This window comes from Stylophora pistillata, chromosome 9, assembly GCF_964205215.1.
Source record: "Stylophora pistillata chromosome 9, jaStyPist1.2, whole genome shotgun sequence".
Classification (NCBI taxonomy): Eukaryota; Metazoa; Cnidaria; class Anthozoa; order Scleractinia; family Pocilloporidae; genus Stylophora; species Stylophora pistillata.
Window position 1 is genome coordinate 8,974,601 of NC_142527.1, and position 20,484 is coordinate 8,995,084.

The 20,484-nt window shown below is 39.6% G+C and overlaps 1 protein-coding gene across 1 annotated transcript; it reads right to left on the bottom strand.

The window, feature by feature from the left end:
• Nucleotides 1–12,460: 12,460 nt before the first annotated feature.
• On the bottom strand, nucleotides 12,461–19,498 carry LOC148723105 (uncharacterized). The gene is made up of 2 exons (XM_088734399.1): nucleotides 19,480–19,498; nucleotides 12,461–17,559 (listed from the first exon to the last, which is right to left on the bottom strand). The coding sequence occupies exons 1-2, from the start codon at nucleotides 19,496–19,498 to the stop codon at nucleotides 13,250–13,252; spliced, it is 4,329 nt and encodes a 1,442-aa protein (XP_088590525.1). The 3' UTR covers nucleotides 12,461–13,249.
• Nucleotides 19,499–20,484: the final 986 nt, after the last annotated feature.

Sequence of the window (20,484 nt, forward strand, 5' to 3'; positions counted from 1 at the left end):
ATTGCTCATATTTCGCCCAAAGAAACCTTTCAGTAAACCCTTTTCAAAAATCATGTTTTTACGTTCCAGCGATTCTTAACTTTTCATAAATTTACGAATATCTGAAAACGCGGTGTCAGGTTACCTGAGTTCAGGCTCCGCATGTCGCACAGTCAAAAATTAACTGCGAAAACCAAGCTCCGCTCAAGGCTTAAAATAAAATCAGTCAAACTTCACACGTTGTAAGGAAAGCTATTCTTATTCAATTCTGGTGAGTATATTTTTTCGGGCACATCGATTTTGGGATCACTTAAGCCCTTGAAAGAACATCCTTACAGACTACGCAAAATGGCGTTGAAAACAGGTGATATTTCGCGCGAAAAAAATGTAGCTGTTACCTGACACTTTGGATTTTTAACAATATATTCGTCAAACAATGCTATTTCCCTTCACTGTGCAATTTTTGATGCTCTTAATCGCATTGCTTCCTTTCGAAAATGTCAGAAGTGTTCGTGACCTGAGCGAGCAAAATTATGCAAAGTGTGTAAACAAATAACTAGGTAATTTAACCATATTGAGTTGCTAAATATCCAAATTAAATTCGGTCTCCGTTGTAGTGACTTATAGCTTGTAAAATGTAGAGACACAGGTCAAAAATTTTGCAAGATGTTTGATAAGGTTCTCCAAAACATTTTTGGGCTGAAAAATCTGCAAGTGAAGTACACATTACATTACCACCTCACATTCAAGTAATACAAAAGATACATTCGAAAGAAGCTACTTAAGACTTGATTCCACACTGATAATCTAAATAATTTTTATCTTATACAATGAGAACTCATTTTCTGTAAGTATAAATACAAAGAAAGGCGCCTTCTGACCTTCAAAGTAATTTAATACAAGAGAACAGGTGTTATTCTCCTGGTAATTATTAATGTCACGCAGCGTAACGTAATTAGAAACGTTTTGGGGGTGCTTGAACATACGCGCGTTAAAAAAACCGCAACTGAAAGGACGACTTCGTTAAATTAGAGAAAGAAATTCCGCATTAAAACATGAGCGGATAGAAATGTAGGTTGGATACTCCCGCATCCGTCAGTCTGCATATTTCGGCTACCAGATGCGTAAACTTCATTACGTGCGTGAAGACCAGAAAAGAAAAGTGAGGGTCCATACTGGCATGATTAAAAGAAAAACAAAACAAAACGAAACAACTTCTGATCCAGCCTACGTGCATTTTTAAAAAATAAGATAACCACTAACTGACGATTAGGAACGATACGCCGTTCATTCGTTTCTTCCTCACTTTCCTATTCTGCTAAACAAAAGAGAAAGTCAGTATCATGATGACTTTTGGTAAGTACATTTGCTGACAATCTCTTTCAGTAGAGCCAATTACGGGGCCTTTTTACGAATGGGCTTTGATGGTATATTGAGGCCAAGATCTTCACACATGTGCTGCAACATGGGTAGCCTCAAGATTTTCAAAGAGTCCTTTAGCGCCATTTCACAAAGATCGTACTGATCGTAGATCAGGGGATGGTCAAGTTGTATTGACGTGACAGTCTCCTTTGCCTCGCTAAAATTACTCTCCTCCTGAGCTGCTCGGATATCACTGTCATCAGTATCTCATTGGCGTACTAACGCACTCTGTCTTGAGAAGAAAGAGGTGATCTGGGTAGTTGTGAGGAATACCGATGACTGGAAATTTCTTGTCGTGCACCATCGGTGCCCCGAGCACGCCGCATATCTCGAGCAACTACCTCAGCGTCAAGCTTGTGGCCTGTCGTCTGCCCTATTCGAAATTTAGACTGAAGGTACGACTTTTGTTTTTCGTTGAATCTGTAAGCCTTCTTTATTACTCTGAGAGCCCAGCCTTCTTTCAGAGAAACACCAGAATCTTCCTTTCCCACAGTATACTGGGTATACCGACGCACTATCCTTTGCCCTTTGTAGTAAATCTGAGATTGAAGTGTAAAAGTGTTATCGTGTGGTTATCAGACCTTGAGTGAAGTTTTTGTTTTTTTCAGTCTTTGGTATATTTATGACAGCCCATTTAGGGTCTCATGTGGTGCGTGTTTGCTGGGATCGGACGTCGGTTATGATAAATAGAAATAATTCACATTGGTAGACTGAAATGCTTGTACAGAATGCTGTTCTCCCCCTACATTCTCAGGAATTATTCATCAATATATACATATTATCTCTATATATATATGAAAAACAACCATTGAATTGTTTAAGAGTCATTCAACAAACTGAGCAAGAGATATCTTAGTTTTCCTACAGCTGAGGTCGTAATTTGCATAATGGTGATCGATGTAATAACCGTATGTACATTTTCGACACTGATTTTATTTTCTTTCTGCTCTCACGCAACTCTGATTGTATGATTTCCCTTTTACCCAATATCTTGTGGCATAACAGCTAAAAATTTCCAAACTTAAAGTTGATTTCAAAACCTTTTTCTACCTGGCAGGGAATAATTAGATTAGCGTTTGTTTACACAACATATGTCTTTGCTCGCTCAGGACACAAACATTTGTGGTATTTTCAAAAGGAAGCGTTCCGATTCAAAGCCTCAAATTTTACTCAGGTATTGAATAATGACATTTTATTACGAATATCTAGTTAAAAATTTAAAAAACTATGTACCAGGTATACTTTTATCGCGTTAAATTTTACCTATTTTTCGCCCCATGTACAGCACTTTTTGCGGGTGTTGCTTAAGGGACAAAAAAAAAATCACAATATAGCTGTGTACGGAAAAATTAACATAACACAAATGAATGGGAAGACTTTTTCTTAAAACGTGTGAAGTTTGGTGTTAACTGAATTCATTTTAAGCCTTCAACGGAGCTTGGGTCTTGCAGTGAATTTTGGACAATTTGCCAGGCGGAAAAACGCACTTAAACCGCGTTTTCAAATTTTCGCAAATTTCTGAAAAATTAACACTCGTCGGAACTTTTAAACTTGATTTTTGAAAACAGTTTACCAAAGGGTATCGTTGAGCAAAATATGAGCAATTCACCAAAATGGTCGCTGACGGACGAGTCTCGATCCTTACAGGCAGCCATTCTTAGTTCTGAAAGAAATTTGTCACCTTTCGTAAAAATACTCGCAACTCAGAAGCGGCAAAGAAGTATTTGTGACCGTCGAGACGTACCAAAAACAAATCTGGCAAAACACTATCGAAGATACAGTTGTTTGCCTCTTTTCCAGGCAAAGACTGCATTTGTGTCGGTGCTCTTACGAAATTTAGACCGTGAAGGCTTCTCTCAGATTCCCTCGCATCATAGCTAGGGTGCATGCGTGGCACAGAATGTGATATTTCTGTACATCGCCTCACCGTATCGATAAAACTCTGACTTTCACTGATCACCGTTTTGAAAGAAATAACATTTTTCAAGCGTCTTTTCAAGGACTACATAATAGATGTGAAAAAAATTTTTCATGTCTCATCGGCCGGCCATAAATGTCCTCGGCGGCGGCGAGCGATGCGCGATTTCCTTTTGCATAAATGTTCTTCGAGCAAGATACGTCTCCAACTGATGTACAAGGCCTGCAAAAATTGATATTTACCATAGTGGAAGATTTACTGGTCTTTTTGGGGGTCTGCTGAATATTCTCAATTGACATTCGGTTCGAAGCGCTTCATGTGTAGTTTGTTTTGATTGCCGATAAGCTACGCTCGCCAGTGGACTAAGTGAAGAGAAATTCCCACTTATCTGTCCCTCCCTCAAACCGCTAATTTGAAATCTGCTAAAATCTGGAAGACACGTGACCAGCGCAAACCAGGGTGTCTCCTCGCTCGCTCTGGGGGGGCGGGAAGATGAGAGACCCTGGGAACGATGTTGCAAAGATATAAGAGTGGGTATATAAGCCGTGTATTTTACATACAATTGCTTTCATCAATCAGCAAGGCAAAAAAAAATTCATGAGTTTTAAATGTGGGAAAAGGAAGCTGAGCCTGGGACAGAGCCCTTCAAAAATATCTGAAGTAAGCGTTGATACATATAATAAATGATTTCGTAGGGTTTTATATTTCTGCACACCCTTTGATGATTAGAAAACTTCTCATCACATATCCGAGTAGTTTGACAAAAACCTTAAAACTTAAAAATACCGTTGAAATAATTTATATACATAGTAAATCAAGTAATTTAGATTAAAGGCTAGGTTGACAAATGATGGTATTTCATACTCTAGCAAAAGCTACCTAAAATTACTTTAACTGGCTTAAGACTCGACACAGGGGTAAAACAATGTACCTCTTTAAAACAATCCTACTGCTTCACCGACATTATGGCTATAATAATAATATAATTTTTCTTTATGTTCGAACTGAACTAAAAGTTTCAGTAGGACTCCAAAACCGGTCACATTTAGATGGTAGTGTATTTGAATGTGTTTTTCTCTGCTAATATTTTTAAGCTAAAGGCACATGTTTCTTCGCTAAGACCGAATCTTTCTTTTTCACTAATTGTGATGTCTCACGCCTGTAAAGGAGTTTCTTTGATCCTTGAAATTTTAACTTTCAATGCTTGTATTGGAATAAATTAAACTTTTCCATAAAAGTTGGAAAGAAATTACCTTGAAACTTATATCCTTAACGATCATTCCTCCAAAAGTGTGTGATGAAAATTATCATGCAAAATAGGCCCTTTAAGTTCTCACTCAGTAGAACTCAACAGGGGTATTCTCTGTTCGTCCCTGGAACAAAGAGCGCTGCCATACCGACAACAAAGTCTGCCAGCTTGCCCAAAAAGAAATAACAAAGCCCGGACGAATTGGGAAACAATGGCACCCATAACAAGAACAAACACTGATATCGGTACAACTGCCAATGCACCAACCTCAAACCATTCCATAACATCAAGAAAATGTCCGTAAGGCCCTGTGATCGTGATACCAAATGATATCAGAGTTGCTTTGGTAAGATTATTTATGGATATTATCAACAAAGCAGAAAGGGACAATGTCTCAGCTCTGTTGGCCATTCGATCTCGAAATGGATTCTTGGATACGTGGTGAAGTGCTATCAGAGAGCAAACTGTAGCCATGGCGATCATTCGCAGCATTGGGCTTGTTATAAACGAATAACAAGCGAGGAGAATGAATCTTCGGCCAATCAGTACGCTGTCCCAGTAGAGTGTCCCTTTATCGTCGCTCTTCGGTGGACGGAAAGGACCATGAAGAACTTCCAAGACATCTTTGTTCCCAACCTGTATTCCAAGAGATTTATTCCCTGGTCGCTTCTTCATTTTCTTAAGAAACCAATAGAAAAGAAATGGCAATGGAAGCACGCATGCAGCAAGAAATTCAGGTGCCGTTATTGAAGCCTTGTGCAGCTTGGATGATCCGAGGTAAACAACGACAATGAAAGGGACAATAAACACTGCAATGTAGGCTAGAACGAGATACTGCCACCATTGCATACATGTGACATTTCCATCAATAAAAAGCCGTCTTTCAGATCCGATTGAGACGCAGGTTATCAGTTTAAGGCAAGTTTCTGCCAGTCTTTCGTAACCTAACAGCAACACTTCCATGATAACGGCCATGTAATGGAAGAGGGATGGCTTCTTATTGCGCCTTATCATGCTGATAACACAATGGAAGAAATAAATGAGTGCAATGTCAGCCATTGTCAAGAAAACGGTGCCAGAAAGAGCCAATTGCTTTGTCACCGATGTTAGCCCAGGAAAAGGACAACCGAGCCCTTCATTAAAGGTACGTAGCTTAAAGTTAAACGCGGCGATAACTGCAGAGATACATGGCACCTTTTCCAGAAGGCTTTCTTTAGAACTGACCATCAACAGTTCAGCAGCTTGGTAGAAATAAAAAGTTATTTTTATGTAGGCGTTATCCCTGTGGTGGTCAACTTCATGAACCGTGCTGTCTTCCCGTTTGCCTTCCTTCTTTCTAAACCAAATTATCCTATAGAGAAGAAAACTTAAAGTTGGTGGTTTTCTTAATAGGTATAACGAAAGAACCATCGTTAGCAAGACAGTCAATACCCAGAACCAATAGTTGTCACATTCTTCATCCTTACGACATTCTGGTGAGAACAGAGTTGCACTGTATCCTGGAATGCACTCACCACAAAGAATTCCTGTTCTGTTTCCTGAGCAACTGTTGTAACCTTTTGTGTCTGGGCCTGGCGTTCGGCAATAATGCTCTGGACAGGCAAAGAACGTCAGTGATGGTGGGACTGATGATCTATTTAGATGACCCCAAAAGTTAGGTTTGGCCACTATATTTCTTTCGACACAACTGGCACCGAACGGGCATGGAAGGCACTTTACTGCGTTGTTTGACAGTAAACCACGAGAAGTTCCACGTACTATGCTGTAAGATTCTAGAGAACAGCGCAAACAAGAGTACTTCAGGACCGTAACATTTATCCTACAAAAGCTTTTATTATATTCAGTGTAAACAAAATGCGTGGCATTATCAAACAGAAGCCTGCTGCCAGTAGGGCATCGTATAGTTGAATTATTATCAATGTAGACGTAACTCCCGCTGGAGATGTAAAATACGGGATACACAGCACTTTCTGAATTGAAAGAGGACAAGGTTGTGTTTCTAAGGCTAATGGGTCCTCCACTGTTTGATTGCACGAAGGCTGACTTTCGAAAAGTCGCCACATTCGATGTCACGTTTTTTGCTGTCGAGTTGAATATACAGTCGATGAAATCTGCTTTTCCAGTTCCATAGTCTAGATAAACATGACCAGATTGTTCGGTTCCAAAATTATTCTTGAAGCGGCATCTTTTAAAGGTTGTGTGACCATTACACAAATGAACTCCACCAGCCACAAGCCCTCCATTACCCTCGAATAACGTATCTGTGAACTCAACGTGAGTCAGATAATTCCAAGTAGGATGAGTATCGTTGTGGTCGTTACTTTCGACACATCCTGGGCTTGACTGCCTATCAGAAACTGAGAAAACTGAAATGGCTCCAGTAGAGAATTGGTACACTCTGTAAACAGTTTTTAGGTTAAACCATCCCCATAGGTCCGAACAAAAGGAGTTAGTAAATTGAGAACTTCTAATGCGAATGGATTTGTTGCCTGAAAATAGGAAAGCCAAGAGATTGCAGGGCGAAGAGGTAAATGTAACGTTGTCTATTTCGACGATGACGTTTGAGCTGTGGATTTTTTTCAAAGGTAGTACGAAGAAGTGAAGCCCAAATGAGTCAGAGGTAGTCTCTCTGCTGATGAAAAGGGTATTCGTAATTTTTAATTCCACCTGCGTAGGGTCGGGCGAAGTTGCATAAATGGCCATGACATTATCCTGGAAGGTGCAGTTGAAAATTGACAAGTAAAAGGGATAAGCATCGGATGAGGCGTTAAGTATATAATAAGCCCAACCTTCGATACCCAGTGCGATGAGGTACGACCTTACTACAACGTTAAGCAGTCTGGTCCTGAAGTTTGAAGTTATGTATACAGCCAGACTTTTGCCAGTTTCTTGGCTAATCATATCACAATTTGCAATCGTAACGATGCCTGCTTCACGTCTATGCGCCACAGCAGTTATAACATTCGCATTAACAGCGTTATGGAAAAATGTGCATCTAGAGATAATTAAATCAGTATTGCCGCCTGTGTTTATAACTGCTAGGGTACCACCTGCGGACTTACTGTTGTTTCTCCACGAAGAATCATTAATCACCACTTTGCCATTAATTAACATGAGGCTAACACTGTCGCATCTGTTTTGGTAGCCATAAGAATCATGCACCCTGATATTTCTAAAGTTCGCAATCAGGTTAAAAGTGGCGGCTCTGTTTCTGTGATCTCCGACAAGTATTGCACATCCAAAAGTTTCTGCAGCACATTTTGTAAAGTTACAATTCATTATTTGTAGGTGGAGGGTTCCACCTTTACCGTGTGCAAACAGAGCCCCGCCGCTTCTAGCTTTGTTACCGTGAAACATGCTATTAGAAAGACTTAGGGACCCATGTACCGTCGAGTTAAAGAAGATCGCTCCCCCGCGCTCGTTTGGAATTTGTAGTTCTGTGAACGTGGAATTCTGAACTTCCACTTGCGACTCTTCAGACTGAACTTTGATACATCGCAAAAAACGACTGTGGGAACACTTTAGGTTACGGAAGGTCGCATGTGTTGTCTTGGTTAGAGAACTAAACAAGCTGTTTACTGTGCCGTACGTTTTCTCATCGGAACTTGGTTCAGTGACAGTATTGTTGACTAGTACGACATCAGTATATATTTCACTCGTCACAGCTTCTGAGAGGTTAACATGTACGAAATATCCATGGTTGTTGGTCGCTGTGACGTGCAAACAAGAGATTTGGACGTGCAAACGAGTTGGCTGCTTCAGTTCCGATTTAATGGTAACTAAACCCCCTGAAAGTTGTTTGTGGAGTCGATTTCCCGAAAACATGACGTGCTTCATATTTACGAACATAGTTTGATCATTCACTACAGCAGGGTTTCGCCAAATGACATTTAAGCAAGAAGTGTTGTTCTCGAAAGAAGAAAAGCCATCAATTTTTATACGAGTAACACTATTACTTTCTGGGTAAACGCCTACCGCATTGAAGCTATCTTTGAAAGAGCAATTTGAAATCGTTAGATTATCTGCGTCTTGGAAGGTCAACGGCGTTTGCCTGAAGACAATACCAGACAAAAAGATGTTTAAGGGCTGACTATCAGACTTGACGACATGAAAACCATCGGCGCATGACACATATGGCCTGGAGTTTAAACCTCCAATTTTCAAACTCTTCTGGACAATGATACCGGAATGGTGTGTAGATACCCCTGACAGCCCACAGTCGTAGGATTTTCGCTCCGTGCCAGCGCCATCAAGATGAATGTATCCACCTGTGTCCACTATTTGAACAGCCTTCGCGATGGACTTACATGGCTGAATGGATGTGCCACAGCTGTCGGAATCGCGTCCTTCCTGGGAAACGTAAACATGCTCATAGCCCTGGTATAGAGCCCCTGAAATGAGATGATACCAAAAGAGATTGTTTAGTCTAGGGTTTTTACAGACTCAGCCAAGCTGCAAGCAACACTTGGTTGATGAATGTCTACCTTAACAAATTCTTCAGATTGTGTAGGGTGTTACGGGTCACGCACCTCCGGAGGAAATTCGCATAAAAAAAGTAGTTGTTGGACGACCTTTTTTCCTTCTCACTGCTCTCCTTTCCATTGGACTGTACGTTAGCAGTCTTCATGCTAATCATAGGGTATAAGCATTCGGAGAATAAGTCTCGGGGATTTCAACCTTAGACCGCCACGACAATTCGTGTTCAGGATGCTCCACCTCTAAATGAGAAAAGCGAACCAGTCCAAAACCCACTTTTTAATTCCAGGTCATGGGACTAGATTTTTTTTTTTTTGTGCCACTCGTCAAAATTCTGACAATCTACTTTCTCATTGTTTTCGACGACCGAGCTCAGAAATCCCGAGGCCGCCTTCTATATAAGCGCAATGTGTTTGTCATAAATGTATCTAGTATAAAATTATGACCTTACTCCACAACGAGTCCTCTTGAGCACAGTGGGTAGGGTTTCGAACCAGAAACTCAGACCGTTTGAGGTAAGAACTTTCCACGTTTATTTGTACCAAGCTCTTGTAAAAAAAATTGTAACTGTTCTCTTCACTCGACCATCGAGTTCAAAATTACCACATTGCACTATTACGTAAACTATTGTTTGTGGATCTGAAAAAGCATCGGTAAGATTCGATAAGCATGTCTTTAAATGTTTCATGATGAGCTTCCTGTATTTTGATCTGTCCAGTGCGGATTCAAGTTCAAAGATGACAAGCCTTAGCGCGACTTCATGAAAACGGATTTTAAGAATGAAAATTAGTATTGACAATGATCTCAGTTGACAGCTCTCGAGACAGAACTACATTTGGCTCTACTGAACTAACATATTTCTAATGATTTTAAGTATTGATTTTATTTGTCTTTTCCTTGTTGGACAGGCTACTGTAGCCTAGACGATGAGAATGCGACGTAACACACATTTATTCGGCAAATCCAGAACTTTATGTACCTGAACTAACCCTTAAGAGGACTAGACTGTGCCCGTTATTTCGACAGTATTTTTCGGTTTCTGTACTGCCTCATACGTTACAATACTACCTCATTAACAAAGATTTTTGTAAATAAACGAGAAGGGGTGTACCACTAACAGTAATGTGAAAAAAAACAAGATTTTTTCGACAATTAATGATGCGGTTAAACTTCCTCTAGCCACTGCCTTTCGAAAACCGGCCAACAAAGTTTTGAGGTAAGACTGTTAGACATGAGCCGCTCAAGGTGCAAGATGGCCTCTATATCTGTTCTTGCAGTTTTCATCGAAGTATCACATAGCGACTCATGCAAATAATTATATCAAAAGCTTTGACTATTTTTTTTTTTATTTTTACTATCTACCATTCAATCGCATTACATTTTTTAAAACTTAAGAGTGAGGCCATGGCACTAACATCGAGGCTCTGCGCTTCAATGCTAAAGCTCACAGAAATAAATAATTTGCTTTCACTCGATCAGCTCGTCAATCCTACTAGTCACATTTCACTCTATGAATTTAGTTTCATTTTCGAGGAGTTTGAATTATAAGTTCACAGTAGGATGAAAATTCTTATTTATAAATTATCTGGTATGTTAACATTCTTTATCATTTTTTCTTGCTTCAGTGGTTGTCCATATCAACAGCTAAATCTATCAAAAGATCAAATGCATAACTAGTTCGCCGCACAAACTGCTAAATTAATAGGAATACATTCTGCTTTCTATTTGCTAATTACCACATGACTGTCGTTTCATTTATTGTCCGTATGAAGCAAACGAAGCGGGTCTAAAAAACAGAGTAGCACACAGCTTTATTTCCGCTGAAGTCCAAACCTAACACCTTTGTGTAATAAATACAGCTCGACAAACGTGCCAAATCCCCAACGTCGTGTGAAAGTTGGATACAAAACGTAAACAAAATTTCCTTTCAATTATCATAAAACCGTAACAATGAAACTTAAGTTAGCTAAACCTTTCATAAACGTCCAACATCGTAACTTGTATAACGGCCCACTGAGGTAGGTCTGTGAGCAATTATATTTGATCTCGATATTAGACGCAATCGCTTTGTTTTTAGCGAAGCAAGATAGCGGATCTGCTTTTGACTTTTTCCCCAAAATTCGTTGACAGTCATTACTCTTTTAGATTGCAATTACCTGATTTGTTGAAATGAAGAGACAAACACAGTAGGGTCGCAGTAACAAGCCACTGAAGTTCCATAGAAGACTACCACTTAAAGGAAGTGCTCAAATTCCAGGAAGAATTTCTATATTACCGACTGCTTGATATTTCCTCCGCGACTTTAGAAGAGTTTTCTCCGGTGATTCGTTAAATTGAAACCAAAATAAATTGGATGGAAACCGAAAAGTAGTCGTCATGCTTAACTGCTCACGCATTTATTGCTTATTTTCGGAAGGTTTCCGAGAAAGCGAGCGGAAAGTAAAGTTTTTGAACATGATTGTAAAGTAAATGACTGTTAAGTTATACTTAGCCGATGAATATATTTTGCATGTTGCCGTGCCCCTTCTCAGTAACACATCACAGATGACGTCAACATGTTGTAAAAACAACAGTGGCCCAGCCAAGAGTGCACCTTTTGTTAGCAGAATTTAATCATTCCGATAGAGGAATTAAGTTAAGGTATCGATACTATGATCCAAACGCTTTTAGTAAAGGCCGCGAGTAACGAATGCTAGGGACTTTAAGCAAACCACAACGGCGACGGCAACGAGAACGTGGAAAAACAATAGATCTAATTGGCAGAACAATAGCCCAGCACGTGTGTTTTAAAACTTTGTACATTTCTTAGCCGTCCTATGCAAACGACAACGTGATATCACCTAAATTTGCGTCGTCTGCGAAGCGAAACCTCGGCGGCAAATTATTTTAATTTACATTTGGAACTCAACGCTACTTTTATGCGTTATGTTGAGTTTGAGGTCTGACGCCCTATGAGATGGTAAACACATGAAGCCATTTTCGAAATTCTAGCTAAAAGTAGAAACTCATTTTTTAATCGACATCTTACGTGCCGTTGCCGTCCTGACTGCATAAAGTCCTTACTTGTCAGTAGCAACGGCTGACTTACCGTTCTTCGAGAGAAGCTGCAAATACAGGATATAGATTTCTTTTATAGGGTGTATGACTAGGCAGGTTACAGAATCAATGTCTAAAGCAAAGATATTCTCATGAATGGAACAAAACCAAAACACTTCTCCTATTCTTTCGTTTGAAAAGTCAAAAAACAAAAACATTGATCATAAATCTACATTTTCTCGAAAACATGTGTGCCACAAACATCATTTGCGGCCACATGGACCCTTTTCTTCTAGCTATATATGGTCCCTGATACGTCGCTCAAATAGTTAGAACAGTCTTCATGATGACTTGGAGGACGCTAAGAAGGGTTGATGAGAGAATGATAAAGAGATCTCTTTATTCGAAGTTACCTGACAAGATGTCCACATAGCCGCACAATATCGCAAAATAAAGCTGGAGTCTTAGAAGCAATATATTTTTTACGCCATTGTTTTCTTTATCCAGCAGCAGCATGCATGATGGAGTATATATGGGGTAGTGCAGAATTTTGCTCCATTTTTTTTTTACTTATCGATACAATTTCGAAAGAATTATTTTACACCTATGAAGCAGTTACTCTTATTTTTCCCTCTTTTCGATGCACTTCTTTTGAACAATCGTACTACTTCGCCTACATTAAACCTATGAGAATAATCTAATGTTTCTTTATGTTCAAACTAAACTAAAAGTTTTGATAGAACTCCAAAATCGGTGGTATCTCGAATTGCATCGGCAGCCTATTTAAAAGCACTATTCTCTGCTAATATTTTTTAAGTTAAAGGCACATTTTTCTTCCCTAAAAAACGAATCCCTCTGCTTTTATACTCATCGTGATGTTTGACACCTGTAAAATTACTTTGATCCAATAACTTTTCCTTTTTTTAAAATAAAGACATGTGTTTCTTTTCTAAGACCTAATCTCTTTGCTTTTGCACTAAATGTGATATCTCACAGCTGTAAAGGAGTTTCTTTGATACTTGAACTCGTCCTTTTCAATGCTTGCATTGGAAAAAATAAACCTTTGCTATAAAAGTTGGAAATAAATTATCTTGAAACTGTGTTCTTAAGAGTTATTCCTTCGAAAGTGCTCGATTAAAATTATCAAACAAAATAGGCATTTCGTGGGCTCACGCAGCAGTATCTAAGAGAGGCCTTTTATGTTCTTCCCTGGACCAATGATCGCTGCTATAACGATGACATAGTCTACCAGATAGCTCAAAAAGAAATGACAAAGCCCGGACGAGTTGGGAAAGAATGGTACCTATGACCAAAACAGACAGTAATACCGGTACAACTGCCAGTGCACCAACTTCAAACCACTCCATAATATGGAGAAAACGTCCGTGAGGCCCTGTGATCGTGATACCAAATGACATCAGGGTTGCTTTGATAAGATTAATTATAGAAATCATAATCAAAGCAGCAAGGGACAATGTCTCGACTCGGTTGGCCATCGGATATCGAAACGGATTCTTCAGTACATGGTGGAATGTTATCAGAATGCAAGCTGTAGCCATGGCGATCATTCGTAGCATTGGCCCTTTTAGAAAACAACGACAAGCAAGGAGAATGAATCTTCGGCCAATCAGTACGCTCTCCCAGTAAAGTGTCCCTTTATCGTCGTTCTTTGGTAGACGGAAAGGACCATGAAGAACTTCCAAGATACCTTTGTTAACAACTTGTGTTCCAAGACGTTCATTCCCTAGTCGTTTTCTTATTTTCTTAAGAAGCCAATAGACAAGAAATGGCAATGGAAGCACGCATGCAGCAAGAAATTCAGTCGCCGTTATTGAAGCCCTGTAAAGCTTTGAGGATCCGAGGTAAAGAGCGACAATAAAGGGGACAATAAATACTGCAATGAAGGTGAGAACGAGATACTGCCACCATTGCATGCATTTAATATTTGCATCAATAAAAAACCGCTTTTCAGATCCGATTGAGACACAGGTCATCAGTTTGAGGCAAGTTTCTGCCAGTCTTTCATAACCTAACAGCAACACTTCCAAGATAACAGCCATGTAATGAAAGAGGGATGGCTTCTTCTTACGCCTTATCATGTTAATAACACAGTGGACGAAATAAACGAGTGCGATATCAGCCATTGTCAGGAAAACGATGCTAGAAAGAACCAATTGCTTTGTCACCGATGTTAGCCCAGCGAAAGGGCAACCGAGCCCTTCATTAAAGGTACGTAGCTTAAAGTTAAACGCGGCGATAACTGAAGAGATACATGGCACCTTTTGCAGAAGGCTTTCTTTAGAACTGACCATCAACAGTTCAGCAGCTTGGTAGAAGTAAAAAGTTATTTTTATGTAGGCGTTATCCCTGTGATGGTCAACTTCATGAAACGTGTTGTCTTCCCATTTGTTTTCTTTCTTTCCAAACCAAATTATCCTATAGAGAAGAAAACTTAAAGTTGGTGGTTTTCTTATTAGGTATAACGACAAAGCCATAGTTAAAAAGAACGTTAATACCCAGAACCAATAATTGTCACATTCTTCATCCTTACGACATTCTGGTGAGAACAGAGTTGCACTGTATCCTGGAATGCACTCACCACAAAGAATTCCTGTTCTGTTCCCTGCGCAACTGTTGTAACCTTTCCTGTCTGGGCCTGGTTTTCGGCAATAATGCTCTGGACAGGCAATGAAAGTCAGTGATGGTGGGACTGATGATCTATTTAGATGACCCCAAAAGTTAGGTTTGGCCACTATATTTCTTTCGACACAACTGGCACCGAACGGACATGGAAGACATTTTACTGTGTTGTTTACAAATAGCCCTCGAGAAGTTCCACGTATTAGGCTGTAAGACTCTGCAGAGCAGCGCAAACAAGAGTACTTCAGGACCGTAACATTTATCCTACAAAAGTCTTTATTGTATTCTGTGTGAACAAAATGCGTGGCATTATCAAACAGAAGCCTGCTGCCAATAGGGCATCGCATGGTTGAATTGTCATCCATGTGGACGTAACTCCCGCTGGAGATGTAAAATACGGGGTACAGAGTTCCTTCTGAATTGAAAGAGGACAAGGTTGTGTTTCTAAGGCTAATGGGTCCTCCACTGTCTGACTGCACGAAGGCTGACTTTCGAAAAGTAGTCACATTTGATATCACGTTTTTTACTGTCGAGATAAATATACAGTCCATGAAATCTGCTTTTCCAGTTCCATAGGCTAAATATACGTGACCAGACTGTTCGGTTCCAAAATTATTCTTGAAGCGACATCTTTTAAAGGTTGTGTGACCATTACACAAATGTACTCCACCAACATCAAGCCCTCCATTACCCTCGAATAACGTATCTGCGAACTCAACGTGAGTCAGATAATTCCATGTAGGATGAGTATTGTTGTGGTCCTCACCTTCAACACATCCTGGGCGTGACCTGTTATCAGAAACTGAGGCAACTGAAATAGCCCCAGTCGAGAATTGGTACACACTGTAAACAGTTTCTAGATTAGACCATGACCATAGATTCGAACAAAAGCATTTCGTAAATTGAGACCTTCTGATACGAATGGATTTGTTGCCTGAAAATAGAAAAGCCAAGAGGTTGCAAGGCGAAGAGGTAAATGTAACATTGTCTATTTCGACGATGACGTTTGAGCTGTGGATTTTTTGCAAAGGTAGTAGGAAGAAGTGAAGTCCAAATGAGTCAGAGGTAGTCTCTCTGCTGATGAAAACAGTATTCGTAATTGTTAATTCCACCCGAGGAGGGTCGGGGGAAGTTGCATAAATGGCCTTGACATTATCCTGGAAGGTGCAGTTGAAAATTGACAAGAAAAACGGATATGCATCGGATGAGGTGTTAAGTATATAATACTCTGAACCATTGAGGTGGAGTGCATTGAAGTACGACCTTACAAAAATGTCAAACAGTCTGGTCCTGAAGTTTGAAGTTATGTATACCGCGCGACTTTTGCCAGTTTTTTGGCTAATCATATCACAATTTGCAATCGTAACGTTGCCTGCTTCGCGTTTATGTGCCATAATAGTGATTTCATTCGCATTAACAGCGTTATGGAAAAATGTGCATCTAGATATAATTAAATCAGTATTACCACCTGTGTTCATAACTGCCAGGGTACCAGCCGCGGACCTACTGTTGTTTCTTAAAGAAGAATCATTAATCACCACTTTCCCATTAATTATCATGAGGCTAACACTGTCGCATCTGTTTTGGTAGCCATAAGAATCATGCACCCTGATATTTCTAAAGTTCGCAATCAGGTTAAAAGAGCCTGCTCTGTTTGTTTGATCTCCAACAAGTATTGCACATCCAAAAGTTTCTGCAGCACATTCCGTAAAGTTACAATTGGTGATTTCTAACTGTAGGGTTCCATCTTGACTGTGTGCAAACAGAGCCCCGCCGCCTTTAGCTGTATTCCGGTGAAACGTGCTGTTGTAAAGAGTTAGGGAACCATTTACCCTTGAGGTAAAGAAAATCGCTCCCCCGCGCTTGTTTGGAATTTGTAGTTCTACGAACGTTGAAAATTGAATATCCGCTTGCGACTCATCAGATTGAATTTTGATACATCGCAAAAAACGGTTTTGGGAACACTTTACGTTACGGAAGGTCGCATGTGTTGTCTTAGTTACAGAACTAACTAAGCTGTTTACCGTGCCGTACTTTTTCCCATCAGAACTTGGTTCAGGGACGGTATTGTTGATTAGCACGATATCGGTATACATTTCACTCGTCATAGCTTCTGAGAGGTTAAGATTTACGAAATACCCATAGTTGTTTGTCGCTGTGACGTGCATACAAGAGAGTTGGACGTGCAAATGAGCTGGATGCTTGAGTTCTGATCGGATGGTAACTAAACCCCCTGCAAGTTGTCTGTGGAGTCCGTTTCCCGAAAACATGACATGTTTCATATTTACGAATATTGTTTGATCATCCACCAGATCAGGGTTTCGCCAAATGACATCCAAACAAGAAGTGTTGTTCTCGAAATATGAAAAGCCATCTATGCTTATACGAATAACACAATTACTTATTGCATAAACGCTTATCGCAGTGAAACTTTGTTCTTTGAAAGAACAATTTGAAATCGTTAGATTATCTCCGTCTTGGAAGGTTAGCGGCGTTTGCCTGAAGACAATACCAGACAAAAAGATCCTCAACGGCTGACTATTAGACTTGACGACATGAAAGCCATCGGCGCATGACACGAAGGGCCTGGAGTTTAAACCTTCAATTTTCAAACTCTTCTGGACAATGATGCCGGAATGGTGTGTGGATACCCCTGAAAACCCACAGTCGTAGGGTTTTCGCTCCGTGCCTGCGCCATCAAGATGAATGTATCCACCTGTGTCCACTATTTGAACAGCCTTAGCGATGGACTTGCATGGCTGAACGGATGTGCCACAGTCGTTGGAATCGCTTCCTTTCAGGGAAACGTAAACATGCTCATATCCTTGGTATAGAGCACCTTAAACGAGAGGATAACAAAAGTGATTATTTAGTCTAAGGTTTTTCACAAACTCAGCCAAGCTGCAAGCAGCACTCGGTTGATGAATGTCTTAATTCATAGCCAACGGGTCTTTTTTTTTCCTTTTGGTAATGTTTCGTTTTTCATCTTCTTTACATGAACGATCTTGCCAACTCTTCAGACATGCTTTCCTTTCGACTTTTTGTTGATGATGCTAATATTTTCTATGCCACTAAAACATCAAAAGACCTTGAGGCAGTCATGAACTCAGAACTTCGGAAAGTAATTAACCTCTGTAACCTCAATAAACTGTCTATTAACATGAAGAAAACAAACTTTATGATAATAACATTTCCACAGAAGCCAACTATACACAATATTAATATTTCAAACATTGATCGTAAAGCTAGTATCAAATATTTAGGCATTTATTTAGATGAGCATTTGAATTGGAAAACTCAAATAGCACATGTACAAAGCAAACTGACTAAAAACCTTGGAATCCTTTACCAATTGTGGAATTGCCTAAATTTAAAGATGCTAAGACAACTGTATTATGCACTTATTTACGCTTATCTTAATTATGGTTTGAATGTGTTGGGGCAACACTTATCAGACTAATTTAAAGAACTCAGTACTAGACAAAATAAATGCATTCGAAGTATCTTTTTTGCAAACAAACGGGAACAAACGGGAACCCTCTTCCCCTTACTACCAAATCCTTGACATTTTAAAATTTGACAATGTTGTGAGATTCAAAATCTGCTCACTTGCATTTAAACTATATAACAACCCAACAACGTTTCCTACAATTTTCCATATTTTTTTAATACCTATAACAGCTGTCCACTCCTATAACACCAGACAATCCGCCAAACTTAATTTTCACCGACCACAAGTCAGAACAAACATAGGCAAATTTACTTTTAAGTACTCTGCTTCAGTTATATGGGAAACTGTCCCCTTGGCATTAAAAAAAATTAAAATATGTAACGGGTTCAAGAAACTTTATATGGCCCACCTGATCTCTCATCAATGAAATAAAATAGGAAAATTGATTACCTGACGAGGGAGTTCCTTGTTAAATTGTACACGAAAACCGATATCGCACGAATCGCGAAGCGATTCGTGCGATATCGGTTTTCAAGTGCAATTTAACGCGGAATTCAAGAGTCAGGTAATGAATTTTCCTTGAATCGAATAACTGAATGAAAATAAGAAAACAAGAAATTAAATCGGCAATGTTATTGTTTGTTTTTATCCCATCGCCCAGAATGCTGTTGTCTTTCGCGACATGTACTTGCAGCACCTATTTAATCAGCGGGCAGCATAACAATTTGCATATCCTGAACCAGTCAGTTGTGATTGGTCAGCAGGTAAAGCTTTGGGAATGCATGAGTCTCTTTGCAGATTTCAGCTGCTGTCAATCAAACGGTTGGATGGATAAAGTAAATCCCAGGGTGATATAAAGTGAACAACAGCAATAATTAACAATAGCCACGCTCTTAACAAAAACGTTTAGCAAATTCGTTTGCAGCGAATTCTTAGATAGACTGACAGACTCCCGTAGGTTAAAATGTTTTCGGAATTATAAAAATTAGTATCATGAGAATAGAAAAATTTAGAAAACAGTATCGTGAAGAATGGGCGGTTTAAAAAGCGTAAGTTGCGATCAGGCGGTTGTCGAGGGCGAAATGCTTGCGGTTGCGGACTGACAACAAAGAAACGCCTAATTGAAGGCTATAAAAAGCGGTGCTCAGAAAGCTAGGTAATCTATGGTCAAGTGAAATTTTATTTTCATTCAATCTTTTTCTTAAATGTGGTTTTGGCGCGTGCCCGTATTAAAGAGAATAAGGAGCGCGAAAAATGGCTTATTCACAGTTTTATAGAGAGCGTGATGCGTGGGTCACTCGCTTTTACTTGACACTTGCGTTGTCATACTCAACAAAAAGATTTTGATGGCTGAACAGAGCTTTTCTTCCTTTTTTACCCCTCAAGAAGAAGACTTACGCGATGACAATAAAGGACAACAACAATTCGACAATTCTATTAATACCTCGTGCTTGATTTTACATTAATTTTCGAACTTTTTAAACAAGCTTCACACTAAATAAGGATTATAGTGGTATTTCACTGAATTTACAAGCCGTTTACCGTTCTTTCTTCGGCGTAATTCCAAATAATTTGCTCGAGAAGGAAAATAATTTACACCTATTACATCTTTGGTGGCAAACTGAGAGAAATGAAGTGTGCAAGCGAAAGCACTGATTTCAAGTGCAATAACATCACGATTAATGTAAGGTAAGTGCCTTGAAGTGTAAATACGTGTATTGATCGATACTTTATTCCTTTAAAAACAAAGAAGTGTTTCATGAAAAGACCAAAAACTTTAATCTTTTTATTTGTAGAAATTCACTTCAGGCGACTGCCATTAGCTGAATCGTTGGGATGAGCATTAGACTGAAAGTTGATGGAAATATTCACTGGAGAGTTGTTGAACGATACATTGGTGAACAATCCACCTAGAACTCTTGCTGCTAAATCATCAATGCCATTATTTATTGACGTTGTTTTATTAATGCCAACTACTGATGGAAGTGCAAGGCTGCTGACATAAATTTCTTGCAAAGATTTAGTGCGTGGACCATTGCTGGCGTTGGCAGCTATGACAGTCGTAGTGGCACGACTGAAACCCAGCCAATTTGCTTGACATCCTTTGTCGTTTTTCTAAAAGATTATGGCTGTAGATGGATATAGAACCCAGGTTGGCGTGACCTGTTTGCTCGGAGATTGTTTTATCTGGGCCATGTTTAAATGATTTTCTCCCTTTCGGGTTGTCGCGAGCGAAAGAGGTTTTTCATGCCTCTCCAAGAATTTGAAGTTCAGTTCAAAACAAGGAAGAACCTCAGGCTCACTTTGAAAACG